General features: G+C 47.8%; 6 protein-coding genes across 6 annotated transcripts; 5 read left to right on the forward strand and 1 right to left on the reverse strand.

The window, feature by feature from the left end:
• Window positions 1–8: 8 nt before the first annotated feature.
• Window positions 9–1,249, forward strand: FPOAC1_011025 (uncharacterized protein; the record flags this gene model as incomplete). The annotated part of the gene is made up of 5 exons (XM_044855412.1): window positions 9–144; window positions 195–329; window positions 385–591; window positions 646–1,016; window positions 1,067–1,249. 5 exons carry the CDS (start codon window positions 9–11, stop codon window positions 1,247–1,249), a joined length of 1,032 nt encoding a protein of 343 aa, XP_044702725.1.
• A 665-nt stretch (window positions 1,250–1,914) lies between these two features.
• On the forward strand, window positions 1,915–3,102 carry FPOAC1_011026 (uncharacterized protein; the record flags this gene model as incomplete). The annotated part of the gene is made up of 4 exons (XM_044855413.1): window positions 1,915–2,010; window positions 2,080–2,103; window positions 2,177–2,247; window positions 2,316–3,102. The coding sequence occupies 4 exons, from the start codon at window positions 1,915–1,917 to the stop codon at window positions 3,100–3,102; spliced, it is 978 nt and encodes a 325-aa protein (XP_044702726.1).
• A 2,802-nt stretch (window positions 3,103–5,904) lies between these two features.
• Window positions 5,905–7,783, forward strand: FPOAC1_011027 (uncharacterized protein; the record flags this gene model as incomplete). The annotated part of the gene is made up of 4 exons (XM_044855414.1): window positions 5,905–6,975; window positions 7,028–7,281; window positions 7,329–7,706; window positions 7,756–7,783. 4 exons carry the CDS (start codon window positions 5,905–5,907, stop codon window positions 7,781–7,783), a joined length of 1,731 nt encoding a protein of 576 aa, XP_044702727.1.
• A 1,392-nt stretch (window positions 7,784–9,175) lies between these two features.
• Window positions 9,176–11,005, forward strand: FPOAC1_011028 (uncharacterized protein; the record flags this gene model as incomplete). Its single annotated transcript, XM_044855415.1, has 7 exons — window positions 9,176–9,262; window positions 9,346–9,417; window positions 9,471–9,535; window positions 9,593–9,774; window positions 9,832–10,469; window positions 10,517–10,706; window positions 10,761–11,005. The coding sequence occupies 7 exons, from the start codon at window positions 9,176–9,178 to the stop codon at window positions 11,003–11,005; spliced, it is 1,479 nt and encodes a 492-aa protein (XP_044702728.1).
• Window positions 11,006–11,468: 463 nt separating this feature from the next.
• FPOAC1_011029 (uncharacterized protein) lies at window positions 11,469–13,621 on the reverse strand (the record flags this gene model as incomplete). The annotated part of the gene is made up of 2 exons (XM_044855416.1): window positions 11,469–13,254; window positions 13,311–13,621. The coding sequence occupies 2 exons, from the start codon at window positions 13,619–13,621 to the stop codon at window positions 11,469–11,471; spliced, it is 2,097 nt and encodes a 698-aa protein (XP_044702729.1).
• Window positions 13,622–14,099: 478 nt separating this feature from the next.
• Window positions 14,100–15,648, forward strand: HAT1 (histone acetyltransferase 1; the record flags this gene model as incomplete). Its single annotated transcript, XM_044855417.1, has 3 exons — window positions 14,100–14,118; window positions 14,180–14,461; window positions 14,513–15,648. 3 exons carry the CDS (start codon window positions 14,100–14,102, stop codon window positions 15,646–15,648), a joined length of 1,437 nt encoding a protein of 478 aa, XP_044702730.1.
• Between the last annotated feature and the right edge of the window lie 144 nt (window positions 15,649–15,792).

Genomic DNA, 15,792 nt, shown 5'->3' on the forward strand with positions numbered 1-15,792 from the left:
TAAGCACAATGAAGGCTATGGTGACCGAGGTACCAGAGAATGGTTCCAAACCTGAGTTGATCAAGAAAGACATCTCCCCGCCGATGCTGGAACCTCATGAAGTGCTGGTCAAGGTGACAACTGTTGCCCAGAACCCAACTGATGGTATATCCTCCCAGTGCACTCTGGCATTTCTAACGCTGACATTGTGCCAGTTCAAGCTTTTGATCTCAATCTCTTCGGAAACGGCGCTGTGCTTGGTTGCGACTTCGCTGGTAAGGTCGAGCGCCTTGGTAAAGATGTCACGAAGGTTACTGAAGGTGACATAATCGCTGGTCTCATTTGGGGTGGTAAGTGGGAGTAGTATAGCATAATTCGAATCAATGACTAATATGATGTGCAAAGGCGAGGTCAAGGGCCTAGGGGCATACAGCGAGTACACCAAGGCGCACGAGAGCATCTGCTTCAAGGTCCCAAAGAGCATCTCCCTGGCAGAGGCTGCCACTATCCCACTGGCATCTTTGACTGCTTGGCTCGCCTTTTTCTCAAAGGACAGCCTAAACATTGACCGTAACAAGTCAGATACAACTGTCCTGATTTGGGGCGGAAGCTGTAAGTATATCAACACCGTTTGTTTCTGAGCCAACTATCTCTAACACCTAGAAGCGAGCGTTGGCCAGTACGCGATTCAAATTGCAACAATTCTTGGGTTCAACATCATCACTACTTGCAGCCCTCACAGCTTTGATCTTGTCAAATCATTTGGGGCCACCCATGTCTTTGACTATAGCGACCCCGACGTGGTGAAATCCATCAAGGACGTAGCACCCAGTTTAAAATACGTATTTGACACGATTGGCAAAGAAACATCATCTGCAAAGGCATCTGAGGCCATTGACGAGAATGGAGGCACTCTCTGTACAGTCAGACCGGACAAGAGCTTCACTGAGAATGTGACCAAACAGACCAAAGTCACGCCTGTACTTGTCTGGACTGCATTCAACAGGGTTATTCAGTACAAGAAGGCTTCGTTCCCGGTGAGTAATTTCGAACCCGCACTGGTACAGTGATGCTGATAGTGTAACAGGCGAGTGAAGATGACCACAAGCTGGGCGCTGAGTTCAACGAGAAGCTCCCTGGTTGGATCAATGAGGGTAAGATCAAGCCTAACAAACCAAAGGTTCTTGGTGGGCTGGATGCTATTCCACAGGGGTTCCAGGAACACAGGGATGGTAAGATTTCTGGTTTCAAGATTGTGTATGAGCTATAGGTCCTAAGGTAGCCACTGAGTTTCAGTTTCACTGTTTATGGGAACTAGGAGGAAGAATATATATCGGTCAAGTTCACTTGTCGTTTGTAGAGTCATGATTGTCTAGGTACTAAGGTACTAAGTTGAGGCTTTCTATGATGCAGCAGATGAATTGGCATCAGGGTGGGTACCAGAAAAGTTGGTCTCTAAGCTTTAGGTTACAGAAATAAACAGCCCAAGAGTCCTGATCTAAATGACATGAATTGACCTACTTATTTCGTCTCTTGTTCTTACGGCAGCCAACTTTTCCGATACTTGATGTTGGTGCATGTGAATCGTGGCTGCTATTTGTGGCTTTTACAAAGTCCAAAGAGATCGAAGGGTCGTCAAATGACAGGGGTCGTCCCCGTTAGTACCTGCAGTGGGGAGCGTCCTCACCTAAAAATCGTTTGGCTCAGAGGAAGAGGACACTTGTGCTAGCTCCTGACCCGACCTACATACAGTATCGAACAGAACACTCCCTACCTTACCCACAGCGTCACGGCGACTTTGACAGCGGCCACTGTGGTCAATCTCTACTTTTACCTATCCCACCACCCGATCGTACTGCAACGGTCAAAAGCAGTGTGCGCCCAATCCAGCCAGTTTTATAATTGGCCTCTTTCGAGACCAGATATAGCTTCATCATGCGGCTGTCCTCACTATCAGCGGCGCTCCTTGGTGCGTTCGCATGGACTACCAGCGCTGCCGAGTTCGATGATGAGAACATCAGGAGTATCTCGGTATGCTCTCTATCCTCTGTTGGTAAACATGTAGAGCTCCTTTGCTAACTAACCTTTTTTACCATGTAGCTCAGAACACATTCCTTGACCCAGGTTAGTTGCGCCGCACGCACGCGAGCATAGAATTCAAGGACCGGCGGATTGATTAACCCTCGTCTTCAAACAGCCTTACCTCGACTCGGATATGCAAAGCCGTTGGTACGACTTTGGCGGGGATACCATTATTCGAACCGACTCGTACGCTTCCCCCCGGTTCTCTAATAACGATATGACAAGACTTGGAACATTAGGTTGACTTGTTACAGGTACATCCGACTTACTTCTGACCGTCCATCGCAGTCGGGATGGATGTACTCGCGAGTACCCCTCACTGCGACGAACTGGCAGGTTGAGGTTGAGTTCAAGATTTCGGGCAAGAACCAGCTCTACGGCGACGGTTTTGCTATGTGGATTACCCGCCAGCGTGCGCAGCAGGGAGCTGTCTTTGGCGGACCCGACAACTTCGAGGGCCTCGGAATCTTCATCGATACCTACAAGAACAACCGCCCCGGTGTCGTTTTCCCCTATGTTATGGCCATGTACGGTGATGGAAAGACCTCTTACGACAAGTCCAACGACGGAAAGCACACTGAGCTCGCTGGCTGCTCTGCGCGCGGTATCCGACATGCAAGCATCCCCACCAAGATGCGTCTTACCTACTTTCAGGACAAACAGCTCAAGCTGGAGCTCCAGTACAAGGTTGAGGATGAGTGGCAGACATGCTTTGATCTTGAGGAGCCCCCGGCTGTTCCCAACATCGCCTACGTCGGCTTCACTGCCGAGACGGGCGAGCTCAGCGACAACCACGATATCATCTCCGTCGCCGCCAAGAACTTGTACACTCAGCCTGGTACCGGTGGCAATGCTGGCAGCAAGTCCTCCAGCAGCAAGAGCAAGTCACGCAAGGGTAGTGGCAAGACTACAAGCGGTCAGAAGCAAGGCAGCAGCTGGACATGGTTCTTTACCAAGATCATCCTGTTCATCATCGTTGTCGGTGGCGCGTACGTGGGCTACACAGCCTACCGATCCAAGGCCAAGTCGCACAGGTTCTAAACTGATAAAATGAATTGTATCGAACAGGCCAGTGATGACGGAAAGGGAGGGATGGGACCGGTTTGATGAGGTCCACACGAGTCTCTGCTCAGAGGATAAGGTCTGGGTTTCCTTGGATTTTTTACATATGGGAGGGAGGCTGATGGGAAGGACACAAGACGGTGAAGGATTGTGAATACCTTTGACGAAAAATCGATCTATCTTTTTGTTGTGTTACAAAATTCGTTTGGTGGTGATCCGATTATCTACATTGACCCTTGCTTGATGACAACCAATGGTAACGCTCGACGTATCTAGGTAGGTAGGTATGTAAATAGATGTAGGTTTGGGTCTTGGTTTCCGCCCGAAGCGGCTCGAACCAACCGCCGGGACAGTTTCTCCAAGCAAATGTAGATGCTGGCGCAAGATCAATTGCGTTATCGGTGCTACGTCTTCGATCGAATGTCTCCGGAAACGGTCAGCTTTAGGGTAGGACCACTGTAAAACAGCTGGTCGTGTTTGATTTGTCCTGGACGGATAGTTCACCAGGTATGTGGTTGAAGGTTTTAGAAACCAGTAAAGACATTTTTGGTTCGCTCTACTTATGTTGTTATTGTATGTAAGAATATATCTGTTTCCAGTGAATGCATATCTACAATGTTGAATTTTTGGCTTTGTCCTCATAAGACCCCGGCCTCAGGATTTCAGAAAAGTTGCGGCTTAGAGTATTAGGTAGTTTTGAAATTAGGAAGTCACTTTGTTATGATATTTTATATTGATGCAAGCAAGACTACCTAGATGCAAATATAAATACGACATTCCACTGCATTCAGGTACAAGAGACAACTCATCATCACACGTTCCGGAGAACGCACGCGCTAACCCTGAGCCGGGATTGGAATTGAGTTACACTTGTTTGATTAGTAGTTGGAGAAGGCTTTCTTGAGTCGGTGTTGGACTAGTTGATCGTCCGCTCGTATTTGAACCCTACCACAGCTGTGTCCTTTTGTCCAGGGCGGGCAAGCACGGTATATCATTAGTTCAGTGTACATGGTAGGTAGCAGCAAGTGAAAAATGGTGGAAGCTCCCGTCATTTCATGACTTTCAACCCCACCATGAGAACACTTCTACTTGCTAGGCCACGCTAAGCCAATGGCTTCGAGGCGATATGCTATGATGCTTGGATGAGTAGGTTAGTAGGTAGTAGGAGGTAGGTACAAATACATACGATAAATCTGTAGAAGAAGGTAAGTATTTTTCCTGACGCCATCTTTTGGCATGCTCTCATGTGCCTGTGTCTTGTTCCCGTTCAATTCAAATTCCAACCCAGTAATATTTGTTGTAGAGCGCCAACCCTCTCTTTCTTCCTCTCTTTTTCCCCCTCTTGCTATCTCTCCCTGTCTTTTCATCATCATTCATCAAGATCATGTTGTCTTGATCGATTTGTTACTCTCAAATCTATCCGACCCGTCTCGTCTCGTCCTCGTTACAGTACTGCACTATATAGTAGACCGTATATCCACCAATTGCCTCGCCTCCACGTCTCTTTCTCCGTCTTTCTATCACATTTCGAACGGACACAAAGAACCGCAAGCGAGAAAACCTGCGACATCGTTTGGCACCTAAATTACCTAGTGTGCAGTCGCTGATCTGAGCTGATCATAAAAGAGGGGCAGCTTTTGTTTTGGCCGAAGCTCCAGCTGCACTACATCATCACCATAGCGTGGTAAACCTTGTATTGTTTGCTTGGTTTAGAAAGTATTCTATACTGTTCGCTCAGAGGATACTGCCTCGCATTGCATTGCGCAACGGTTTACCGTCGCTGACAAGCTCAATTCGCCTCACCTAGAAGTTAAGACGGATTCGCTCTGCTTTTTACGTTGGTCTTTATTTGAAACGGCAGACCCTTTTGAAAGTATCATTGAGTGTTGCCGGGCCACCTTTCCAGCCACCACGAGCAAGGTATAGAGCAACAGCTCGATCTATCCTATCCAATTGCCGGACTCTGTGGAATGCGCCAAGCGTTTGAATCCTTTGTCACCGGCAACACGACCAAAAAACATAATCAAGCCCTGCTTCTGGAAACCAACTTACAGTCATTGTCTTGATCATTCTTTACTTCCTCTTCTGACTTGTTCTCTTGCTGGTTCTTGTATGCTAGCCGAGCTAAAAGTCTCTGTTGCTGTTAAGTTACACCTGAAGCTCAAAGCTGAGAGTGAGAGTGATAGCGAGAGTGAGAGTGAGAGCTTCCCCACAGAACAAAACAGCCCAGGCTCAAACTGGACAGACAGCACGTCAGAATCCAGCCCTTCCCCACTATTACGTTGTTGTGCCTGGACTTGAAAGAGACGGAGAGCTCCAGTTGCAAGGTTAGGATAACTAGGTACCTAGGCTGGGTTAGGTTGCACCCAGGCCAGGCGAGCGAGCTCACTGACCTCTTGTTGGCACCAGAGACCATAGACGGCTTGAATTCTTTCAACTAACAAACTTGGCTCAATCTGTCCTGTCTTGAATTGATCTCAATTCTATCCAGGGAAGAGCAACAGCAACAACAAACCTCAGCAATCTGGAAACTTGCAAAACCACATACTTCACACATAGATCCCGCTTCCAACTCAGCCCTCCCTCCACCTGGCCTTAACTGGAAAACCGTGCGATCGATCTGCAGCGAGTGCTTCCTCATCTTCGGGTCCATTCTACCGTAATCACCAACAGCACGCACCAGTCCAGTACCTACACTACCTACCTACACTAAACTCCCCGCTTCTCTTGCAATCAATTGCTTTCCCCCCTCTCTTTCTTTCGTCACACTGTTACTACCCTATGCCTTCACTGGGGTTTCTCAAGAAAAAGCGGACCAGAGAGGGCAACTCTGACCCTTCGGCCTCAAGTCCAACTAGTCCAGTCACTCCTACCACGTCCAGGTCCAAGTCCATCTCCAAAGCTTTTCACCTGCCTCGAAACAACAGACATTCCACCTCAGCACCGACGGCCCAGCCAACCAACGCCCAACAACAGCAACAGCAACAGCAACAGCAACATCAGGAAGGCGCTGCGTCTCAATCCAATCAGTCTCCTGCGCAAAACCAACAAACGGCAGGTGCCCCCGACGGCCAGCAACAGCAAGACCACGATATGGATACAATCAAGCTTCATAAGCCCGAGTACGGGACAAATTCCATGAACCCACACGATCATCAAAACCTCCCAAGCATCAATAACCTTATCAATCAGCCCCAGCAGCAAAATGCTCAGGGCAATTCCTATAACAACGGCCAGACCAATCCGCAATTCTTAGCAGCTACGATAGATAACCACCGACCACAAACCGTCAGTCCTGGAACTGATCCCGCAATCCTCCAGCAGCAACAGCAGCAGGCTATGCCGCAGCCTCCACAGCAACAACAGCCTTCTGACAACCAGCAATCTCAACAACAATACCAGCAACAGCAGCAGCCTCAACAGCAGCAACAGCAGTTTCAACAAAAGCAACACCAGGAACAAAACCAGAACGAGGTGCAACAGCAGCCACAACAACAGCCTCGTCAGTCTGGTCACCAGTATACTAATTCCGTCATGCGCGTCACGAAAGGCAAGTACTCGCTGGGTGACTTCGATATCTTGAGGACGCTTGGAACTGGTAGCTTCGGCCGTGTCCATCTAGTCCAATCGAAGCACAACCAGCGTTTCTATGCTGTCAAGGTGCTCAAAAAGGCACAAGTGGTCAAGATGAAACAGGTCGAGCATACCAATGACGAACGACGCATGCTGGCTGATGTCAAGCACCCTTTCCTTATCACCCTCTGGGGTACCTTTCAGGACTCAAAGAACCTTTACATGGTGATGGACTTTGTTGAAGGTGGTGAACTGTTTTCGCTTCTGAGGAAGTCTGGTGTAAGTTTCGAATCCGTTTTAAACAAAAAGTCAATTGACTAAAACGTTGCAGCGCTTCCCCAATCCTGTAGCCAAATTCTATGCGGCAGAGGTCACTCTTGCCTTGGAGTACCTCCATTCCAAGAACATCATCTACCGTGATCTCAAGCCAGAAAACCTGCTCCTTGATCGACATGGTCACCTGAAGATTACAGATTTCGGCTTCGCGAAGCGTGTGCCTGACAAGACCTGGACTCTGTGCGGCACACCTGATTACCTAGCTCCCGAAGTGGTCTCTAACAAGGGTTACAACAAATCTGTGGATTGGTAAGTCATGATACATACCAACCGGAGGTGTATGCTGACAGAATTAGGTGGTCATTGGGTATTCTGATATACGAAATGCTTTGCGGTTACACGCCATTCTGGGACAGTGGATCTCCGATGAAGATCTACGAAAACATTCTCAAGGGCAAGGTCAAATATCCCGCATACGTTAACACAGACGCCCAAAATCTCTTGGAGCGCCTGATCACGGCCGACTTGACGAAGCGATTAGGTAACTTGTACGGGGGTCCTGCAGATGTGAAGAACCACCCTTGGTTTGCCGAAGTCACCTGGGACCGACTAGCCAGGAAGGACATAGATGCTCCGTATACGCCACCGGTCAAAGCAGGTGCTGGTGATGCCAGCCAGTTCGATCGTTACCCTGAAGACCCTGAAAAGTATGGAATGGTCGGAGGAACAGATGAGTAAGTAACGAGTATCAAGAAGCGACGAACTAGGCTAACCCATATGCAGGTACGGACACATGTTCACAGAGTTTTAAGGGCATCCTTGACGGAGAAAAGGCCGAGGCTTTTGTATGATTAGGATGAGGTCAGACCTCACTTGATGCGAACAACCGTGGGTGGGGCGCTGATGATGGTGAAATGATGGGCACGCTTTTGTTCTTGACATGAAGGTTCTGTTGATTCATTTTTGCGAGCAATTGTGAGTTTGGATTGTAGGAAAAGATGAGTTGTTGGAGAACAACTCAAGTCGAAAGAGCGCTGGTGGATAAAAGGAGGCTTGGATATTCCCTTATGCAAGCAAGGCTACAGAAACAACCTTATATTAGTAGGGTTACAGACACAGCTTCATCGAGTACGACTGTATCCTTTTGCGACCTATGTATGATGGAATAGGCAGCTTATATGTGGAGATTGATGGAGCTTAGCTTGATGAGCACTGACTTGAAACCAAGGACTTATTCATCCATGGGCGGTTCCTCTATATAGTCTGTTGAATTGTAGAGCAGAAAACCCTATAGTTCCATGAATATGTTGGGGTTTCGTGCGAAGAATGGTTATGATGATGATGATGATGACATTTGACGAAGTCCAGCTTCATCTTCCTTTGCTTTGATTGAATGTTGGACCTTAGTAACTGCCTTTCTCCACTTGACCCATGAACGGGTTCCTCTTTTAGCGGCACCGCGCAGAGGCTAAGTCGAAACGGTATGGGCTGATCTTGATTGAGGCTGGGGTTACACTTCATCATTGCAGTCTGCGTATGGATAGACGGCCACCATGTGGGATAATATTTTTATTAATCGAAGAGGCCGCTCTTTCCGCTCTATTTTCAATTCAATAAATAGAGTTACGGCAAAGGATCGAACTGCAGCGAGAGCAAGGTACGTATGGAGAAAAGAAAAAAGGTTAGTATTATTGCGGGTTGTTCCTTCCACTTTCAAATGATAAAAAGTCACGAGGTTGGGAGCATAATGCTTGTCATTGTTGAGCGGGCAGTAGTAGGTACTTTACTTAAGCAGTGGAATTCTCAGAATCGTTCAATGTCACTCTGAAATGTCACTCTGACATTTGATTCAGCCTCATTGAACATCTGGATCATCTCTTCCCATAAGTACCTGCTACCCAGGTAGTAGTTAGTAGTCAGCAAACTCACCGACTTCTGTTCCTTTGCCTCCTTCTTTGTCCCGTCCCGCTGGAATACGATCCTGTACCTCGAACTGGATCTATTCCTCTTAAAGCTTATAGCCAAGCTTTGACTAGCGAGCTGCAAGACGCAACGCAGGCATTGAACCCGGATGTGGCTTTTTCTCAGGACGCGCCTGCAATTTCATTCATTCATTCATTCAATCAATCAATAAAATAATCACTTCGCATACAGAAACTTATCCACAGCACGTTGAGCATCTGTTCTATACCGCACTTTCGTAATGGAAGATTATCTGTTTCGGCATTATGTTGATCAATGTCGTGTCGTTAAAGAAGAGACAAGCTACGTCGAGATTTTCAATTACTCGGTAAGTCATCATCTGCATAAGCGTCTGCATCCAAGAAATCAATGTCGACGAAAGACCAATCGATTTGCTAATGTACACATTAGGATCCCTTTTACAACGTCTGCGAAGAACATCCTTTACCAGACGACGAGTTCCATAACTTTGTGAATCAAACCGTTAGTATACTACCACTCTGATGCCTTATCCAGAACTCGATTGACAAGAACAGGGTGCCTTCGCACCACCAGAGAATCCAAGGCCTGATACCAAGTTGCTCAGCGGTGTCCGACTGATGTGAGTTTTGAAGATGCTGAAGCTTTGGTATAAGAAACAACTAACACTGTCGCCAAGAGTTCAAAAGAATGCCAAGCATCCTGATACGTTCCTCCCAAAGGTTATCTCACTGCCTTCGGAAAAATATGGATCTATGGTTCGTGCTATGAATCTGCCACATCGAGGTATCGAAACGAATTCTGTTGTTGGCCCTTTCTTCTGGTGCGCCCATGATCAGGATGACGATGACCCTCATCTACGTACGTTGGCTGCTGGACTTATCTAGAGCTCAAATTCACTCACACTCTCTCTCACAGAAATCATCCACAGGAAATCAGATGTCCTTAAAAAGGGTAGGACCAGAGGCTGGGAGATGCTACTCTCTCATTCCTTCAAGACCAGTATCACTACTGGCTTCATCAAGGGAACCCCCAGCTCAGAGATTGAAAAGTCTTTGGACCACCTCAAGGCATGCGCTGATCAAGTTGGACATCCAATTCTTCTCCCTCTCATAATCCTTACGTACGACCTATCTCCCGAAAATGATGAGAAACAGCGTAAAGCTCGTCACTGGCTTCGCCGCCTTGAAAATGCCGTCAGCCTGCGCAACGAGGTCGAGGAGCAGGAGCAGTATTTCCAAAATGGTTTCATCGACATCGACGGTCTGAGTCGCGATCTTGTTGAGTGTCATGGAAATGTCATGTGGAAGCGTCCCCAGGCATATGAAGCACTTGTCAAAGAGATGGAGAAGGCCATGGAGACCTTTCGGTTTGTGTGGATTACGCTATGCCCAGATGCCGAGAAACAATCCGAGGCTGAGCGAAAGCATCGCAAAGAGATTGAGAAACTGCATCGAAGCATGGTGTCCCGATTGGACTTTTACAAGGTCAAACTCAAGGGCCTGGAGAACTACATCCACATCACTCTGGAGAGGCTCAAAGTTCAGCGCGAGGCGGTAAGGGTTCTATACAGAAATCGCGAAGCACTGCTAACATATCATAGCTGTACAACATCATGTCACAGCGTGAGGCAAGGCTGAACCTCGAGATTGCAGGAGAGCAAAGGCGAATAGCCCATGCTAGCAAGCGGGACAGTACGGCTATGAAGACGCTATCCCTCATGGGTGCTCTGTTCCTGCCAGGGACCTATCTTGCTTCTGTCTTTAGCATGACATTCTTTGACTTTGCAGCTGGTTTGTGATAATCATCTGTTTTTAAAGTGCCTCTGAACTGACATGGTCATCTAGATGCCGATCCTGTCATTTCTGTTGAACTCTGGGTCTACTTCGCTATAACTATACCCGTCACCGCCATAATTGTTTTTTGCTGGATGTTTATCGACAAGCGCCGACAGGAACAGCACAAGAAAGACGATGCAGACCTTGAAAAGAATATCGACAAGATGGAGAAGGAGATCATGTTTGCTCTTCGCAAGCGAACGATGAGTAAGGCTAATACTTGGAACACGGTTAGCCCGCCGCCAAAACCATGAGATTTGCCAGGATATTAAACTTGTTTGAACGACTTTTTGCACACTTCTACGAAGGAATGATTCTTGGCTGCAAGGCAAGGTTATGACTAACGAACACATTTTGATGCCCTGTATTATGATGTATACGAGTCGGATTTCATGGATAGAGCTTGTTTTAAATATAATGAATATATCTGCATGATTATATATAAATATGATACATTAAAATCTGAACGTCTTCCCACAATGGTACCTACTCTACTGTTTGCCGAAAGGTCATCAAAACAACTGCCACCGGGTTCCCAATGTCAACTTTCCCTACCTAGATACGGAAAGCAATATTGACATGGCTGCATTAATATTATACTAACTAAACCCTCAAACTCCATCATGGTCTATAGCAAAACGTGAGGCGTTATTCAAACAAAAGTGTGCTTTTCTCCCAAAAAAAGACCATGCGCCGTCATATGTGGAAATGATATTGTTATATGTGAATTTGACCATCGCCAGAACCACCAAACCACCTGCGGAAATCAGGCCCAGAGCTGGTTGACCCAGCACCCGCATCGTTGTCATCACCACCCATCCATTTTGGCTTCTTGATGTCATTGAACCACTTGGGAGCCTCGATGCCATCCATGGTGTTCTTCATGCGATGGCCGATAATTGTAAAAAGGTTGTCATCTTCTGGTTCTTCATCGTTCCAGTTTGGACCATAGCGATGTTCTGGGCCACGGCGTGCGCTCGTCGTTGAAGGCCGAGCGGGTGACCGAGCAGGCGAAGAGGTCGCGCCGCGAGCTGAGGGTATTGACAGAACAGGCGCCGACCTGCCGCCAGTTGTTCCAGCTCCGCCTATCCTGGAAAGAGCATCCTCCCTACGATGGAAGAGTGTGCTTCCACCGAGTTCACGAGAGATGAGATCTCTACCTTCACGCCAAGATCCAGTGCCATAAGTAATTCCGTTCTCTTCTTCGTCATCAATAACATCCATGCCAACGAAAATTCGCTTGACCCTGCCATAGATGCCAAACAGAGTAGCAAAAACAGGGAAAAGCACAACAACAGGGAAAAGATCGTCAAACCAATGACCCAGTGGTGTAAAGTCGATCAGTTGGCCAAGGAAATGGTAGAACACTGTCTTTTTGTAGACCTGACTTGACAAGAAGGTGATGAAATTGTAAGAGATGGGGATGGTGAGTTTAGCTACTTGCATGGCATACCAGAAAGCCGATTCATGGGCTGTATTGCGACGAACAAGCGCTCGGCCACGCCAGACTTTGACTTCCGTCATTGATATCAAGGCAGCTGCACACATGTAGCAAATCCATAGAGACGAGATAGCCTGGCCGGCGAAACCAACTTCAGGCTTATCGCCAACCCAATGGTGCACCACTGTTAATCTGATGACCGATAGCTTGGGGAACGCAACCTTAACGACCTCAGACCAAACAATACAAGCGGATGCCGCTGCCAAGAAAAGGCCAAGAAGAACTTGAGCATAAGGCAAAATCTGGTAATAATAGAGATATCGTGTGTATGGCGTCAAGATGATCGTCCTTTCCCAAAATGTTGCATGGGGCGATACATCGCCAAAGTCGAGTTTTTTTGATGCTGAAGAATCCAGAATTGCTTGTGTTTCGGTTGCTTCTTGAACGAGGTCACTCCAGGCGTTGGTATATCGCGATCGAGCGTGTTTCGCGCGCACGTACTTCCTGGTGAGATCGGCAAGGTATTTTTCAGTGATGACATGCGGAATAATGGTGGTGTCGGAGCCTCCGCCAAATCGTGTGGTGCGCGGTTGAGATTCGGGAATGTTTGCCATTTCCTGCAGTTCTTCAATCCAGTCCCTGTACACGTTTGCACTTCCTGTCTTGCGTCGTCCAAGTTCCGCGACCTGTACCTCAATATCCTCAAGTTTGGCAATCGAATCCTCCATCTCCTCGTAAACCTTGGGCGCCTTGCTTTGAAGTCGTCGGAGTCGTCCGCTGATGCTTGCGCCACGCATAAGGCGCCTAGGTATCGATACCAGACCGTGGCCCATTAAATAAATGGCGAGTATCAATCCCCAGCAGTAGGCAAGTGCCATGATCGTGCCCTTGATGGCTTCGACTTTGAAACCAAACTTGATAAAGAAGTAAACGAGGCCGATGGATGAGAAACCCAAGATAATGGCGTGAAACTGCGCATTACTGCGGACTGAGTACATGAATTTGTCGTATGGTTCTCTGTATCCTGAGTCGGAGTATTCGGCAAGAATTGGTAGTATAAACCTGGGATCACTTGTCAGTATGGCACGCCATATAAACTATTAAGAAAGTCATCATACCAAGTCAAGGCAAATGTCAACCAATACGAAATGCGCCATGAAACCAATATGACTCGCTCGGGAAGCCATATCCCTCTTGTAGCTTCATCTCCAGTGACAGCGCTCGAGGCAAGATCGATTGGGACAAGAATAACGACTATTGTTGGCAGCCAGAGAGCGAAGAAGATGGGGATGAGATAAAACGCTGGTGTTGTTCGTAGAGGGAGGTAGTATCGTAGAATGAGTAGAACGACGAGGGAGATGACGACAAGAACGATGCATGAAAACACCGCTGAGCCAACCGGCGACGAACTGCTTGTTATGTGTAACATTTCTAAGAGACGAAGCGCATGGCGCACAAGTCTGTAAGGATGGGAATTAAAGTGAAGCCTAGAGTGTGTTCACCAAAAGATGGTTTAATGGACATGTTCGGGTTAATGCGACAGACAGGGGCACGGGCCGTTCGGACTTGGCCTAGAGTACGTACCTTGTTCTCTCTCCATCTTGCGTCATTCAAACTTTGATCCGCACAGTGAGCCCTGCAGGTACCTGACGGGACGTTGGCCACCTAGAAACGGAGCCCGCCTTAATTGAAACGCGTCCACAGTTACTAACCTACTAACCTAGGTAGACGCGCTACTGTACGGGCGCGTTTTTGTAGTGGACGACTCTCAACCTAGCAACGCAAGCAAACTCCTACAACGGAGCATCGCAAGTTACCTACTAACTTTATTTTTCTTTGTGCCCTGCTGCGCCGAATTAAATACTATTTGGTTATCACCGTAGTTTATTTCCAAGGAAAAAGGAGAAATGGAAGACGTCACGCCGTGTAAGTCTCGTCTTCATCGCAATTTACAATAATAGGTATTCAGTATTGACATTTTCCCAAGGGCTGTCTGACGCCAACGAGGCCATTCACATCAGCCTTCTGTCTCCCTCTGACTCTGGTCTCCAGCATATTGCGACCTTTAATCCCCGGCACACCTACTCGATTTTCGGCGATGAAGAGAAGATTTTTGGTTACAAGGACCTCAAGGTCAACCTTCGATATCGCGCCAACGACATGCGACCGCATCTGAAGATTTCATACAGCAAGAAATCCGGCACAATCAACGAACTTGAACCCACAGATGTTGCAGCTATCCTTGACGAGGGCAATCATCTCCCTAAAAGTGTGTAACCCATATTGCGCATAGACCTTAAGAAATGCTGACTACATCCAGTTGCTTTTGCGAAAGCCAGCGATTTCGAGGAAAGCTCAAAGCAACTGGGCAACGATTGGACACCACCAGGAACGCTTCACACAATCTTGGACAGCCCAGAGGGCCAATACGAAATCTGGCGCGGAAACCTTGCCGACCCCGCTGTCAAGCAGCTCAACAACCGTTTACAAATATTCGTACCTCTCTTCATTGAAGGGGGTACCTATATTGGCCAAGACCCTGACGAGGACTCGACCGAGCTCGACCTGTCCGATGCCGACCGTTGGACCTTCTTCGGCCTCTACCAGAAGCGCAAGGTGGGAGACAAGACCGCCTATGTGTTTGTAGGCTACTCGACCATCTATCGCTTCTACTACTTCCAACCTCCCACCCCACCAGCATCACCACGAATTGACGAGTGGGAATTGCCCAACGGCAACACAGACCTCGGTGAACTTCCTTGCCGGACGAGACTATCTCAATTCGTTATTCTACCTCCTTTCCAGGGCAAGGGCAATGGTGCGCGACTCTACAAGACCATTTTTGAGCACTATCACAAAATCCCACAAACTTACGAGTTCACGGTGGAGGACCCCAACGAGGCATTCGACGATTTACGCGACATATGCGATCTGCAATTTCTTCGAAAAAATCCAGAGTTTAACAATTTGCAAGTTGACACCACTATTGCCATCCCTAAGAAGGGAACCCTCCCAAAACTGATTATTGGCTTCTCGCTGCTTGAAGAGATTCGCCTTCAGGCTAAAATCGCTCCTCGCCAATTTGGACGAGTTCTCGAGATGCATTTGATGTCTCAGCTCCCCCTATCAGTACGACCAACCATGGCGATCGATGAAGACAAACCAGCTGCGACAAAAGCCGACCGGCACCAAGCCAAAGTATGGAGCTTGATCGTGAAGCAACGACTATACCGTCACAACAAGGACCTCCTTTCTCAAATTGAACCTGCTGAGCGTGTGGAGAAGCTCGATGATACCCTGCATGGGGTTGGGCTGGAGTATGCACGTATCTTGGCTGCTGTCGATCGCTCAGACAAGCACGAGGACCAGACAACAGCTAACAGCAAACGAAAGCTGGATGCGGAGGAGAGCGTCGAAGATTCGAGCAACAAGAAGGCTCGAGTGGAAGATGCCTAGACACCATTTTTCTCATTCATGTGCGAGCTACCGCAGTAAAGAAAGGGGTCTATTTAGGCGTTAGGAAACGTACCGAACAGGAAAAACTGTATGTTCACTCTGTATAAAACCAGAACCATTGCACCATCTATATCCCGATCTACC

The sequence above is a fragment of the Fusarium poae genome, chromosome 4 (assembly GCF_019609905.1).
Source record: "Fusarium poae strain DAOMC 252244 chromosome 4, whole genome shotgun sequence".
Classification (NCBI taxonomy): Eukaryota; Fungi; Ascomycota; class Sordariomycetes; order Hypocreales; family Nectriaceae; genus Fusarium; species Fusarium poae.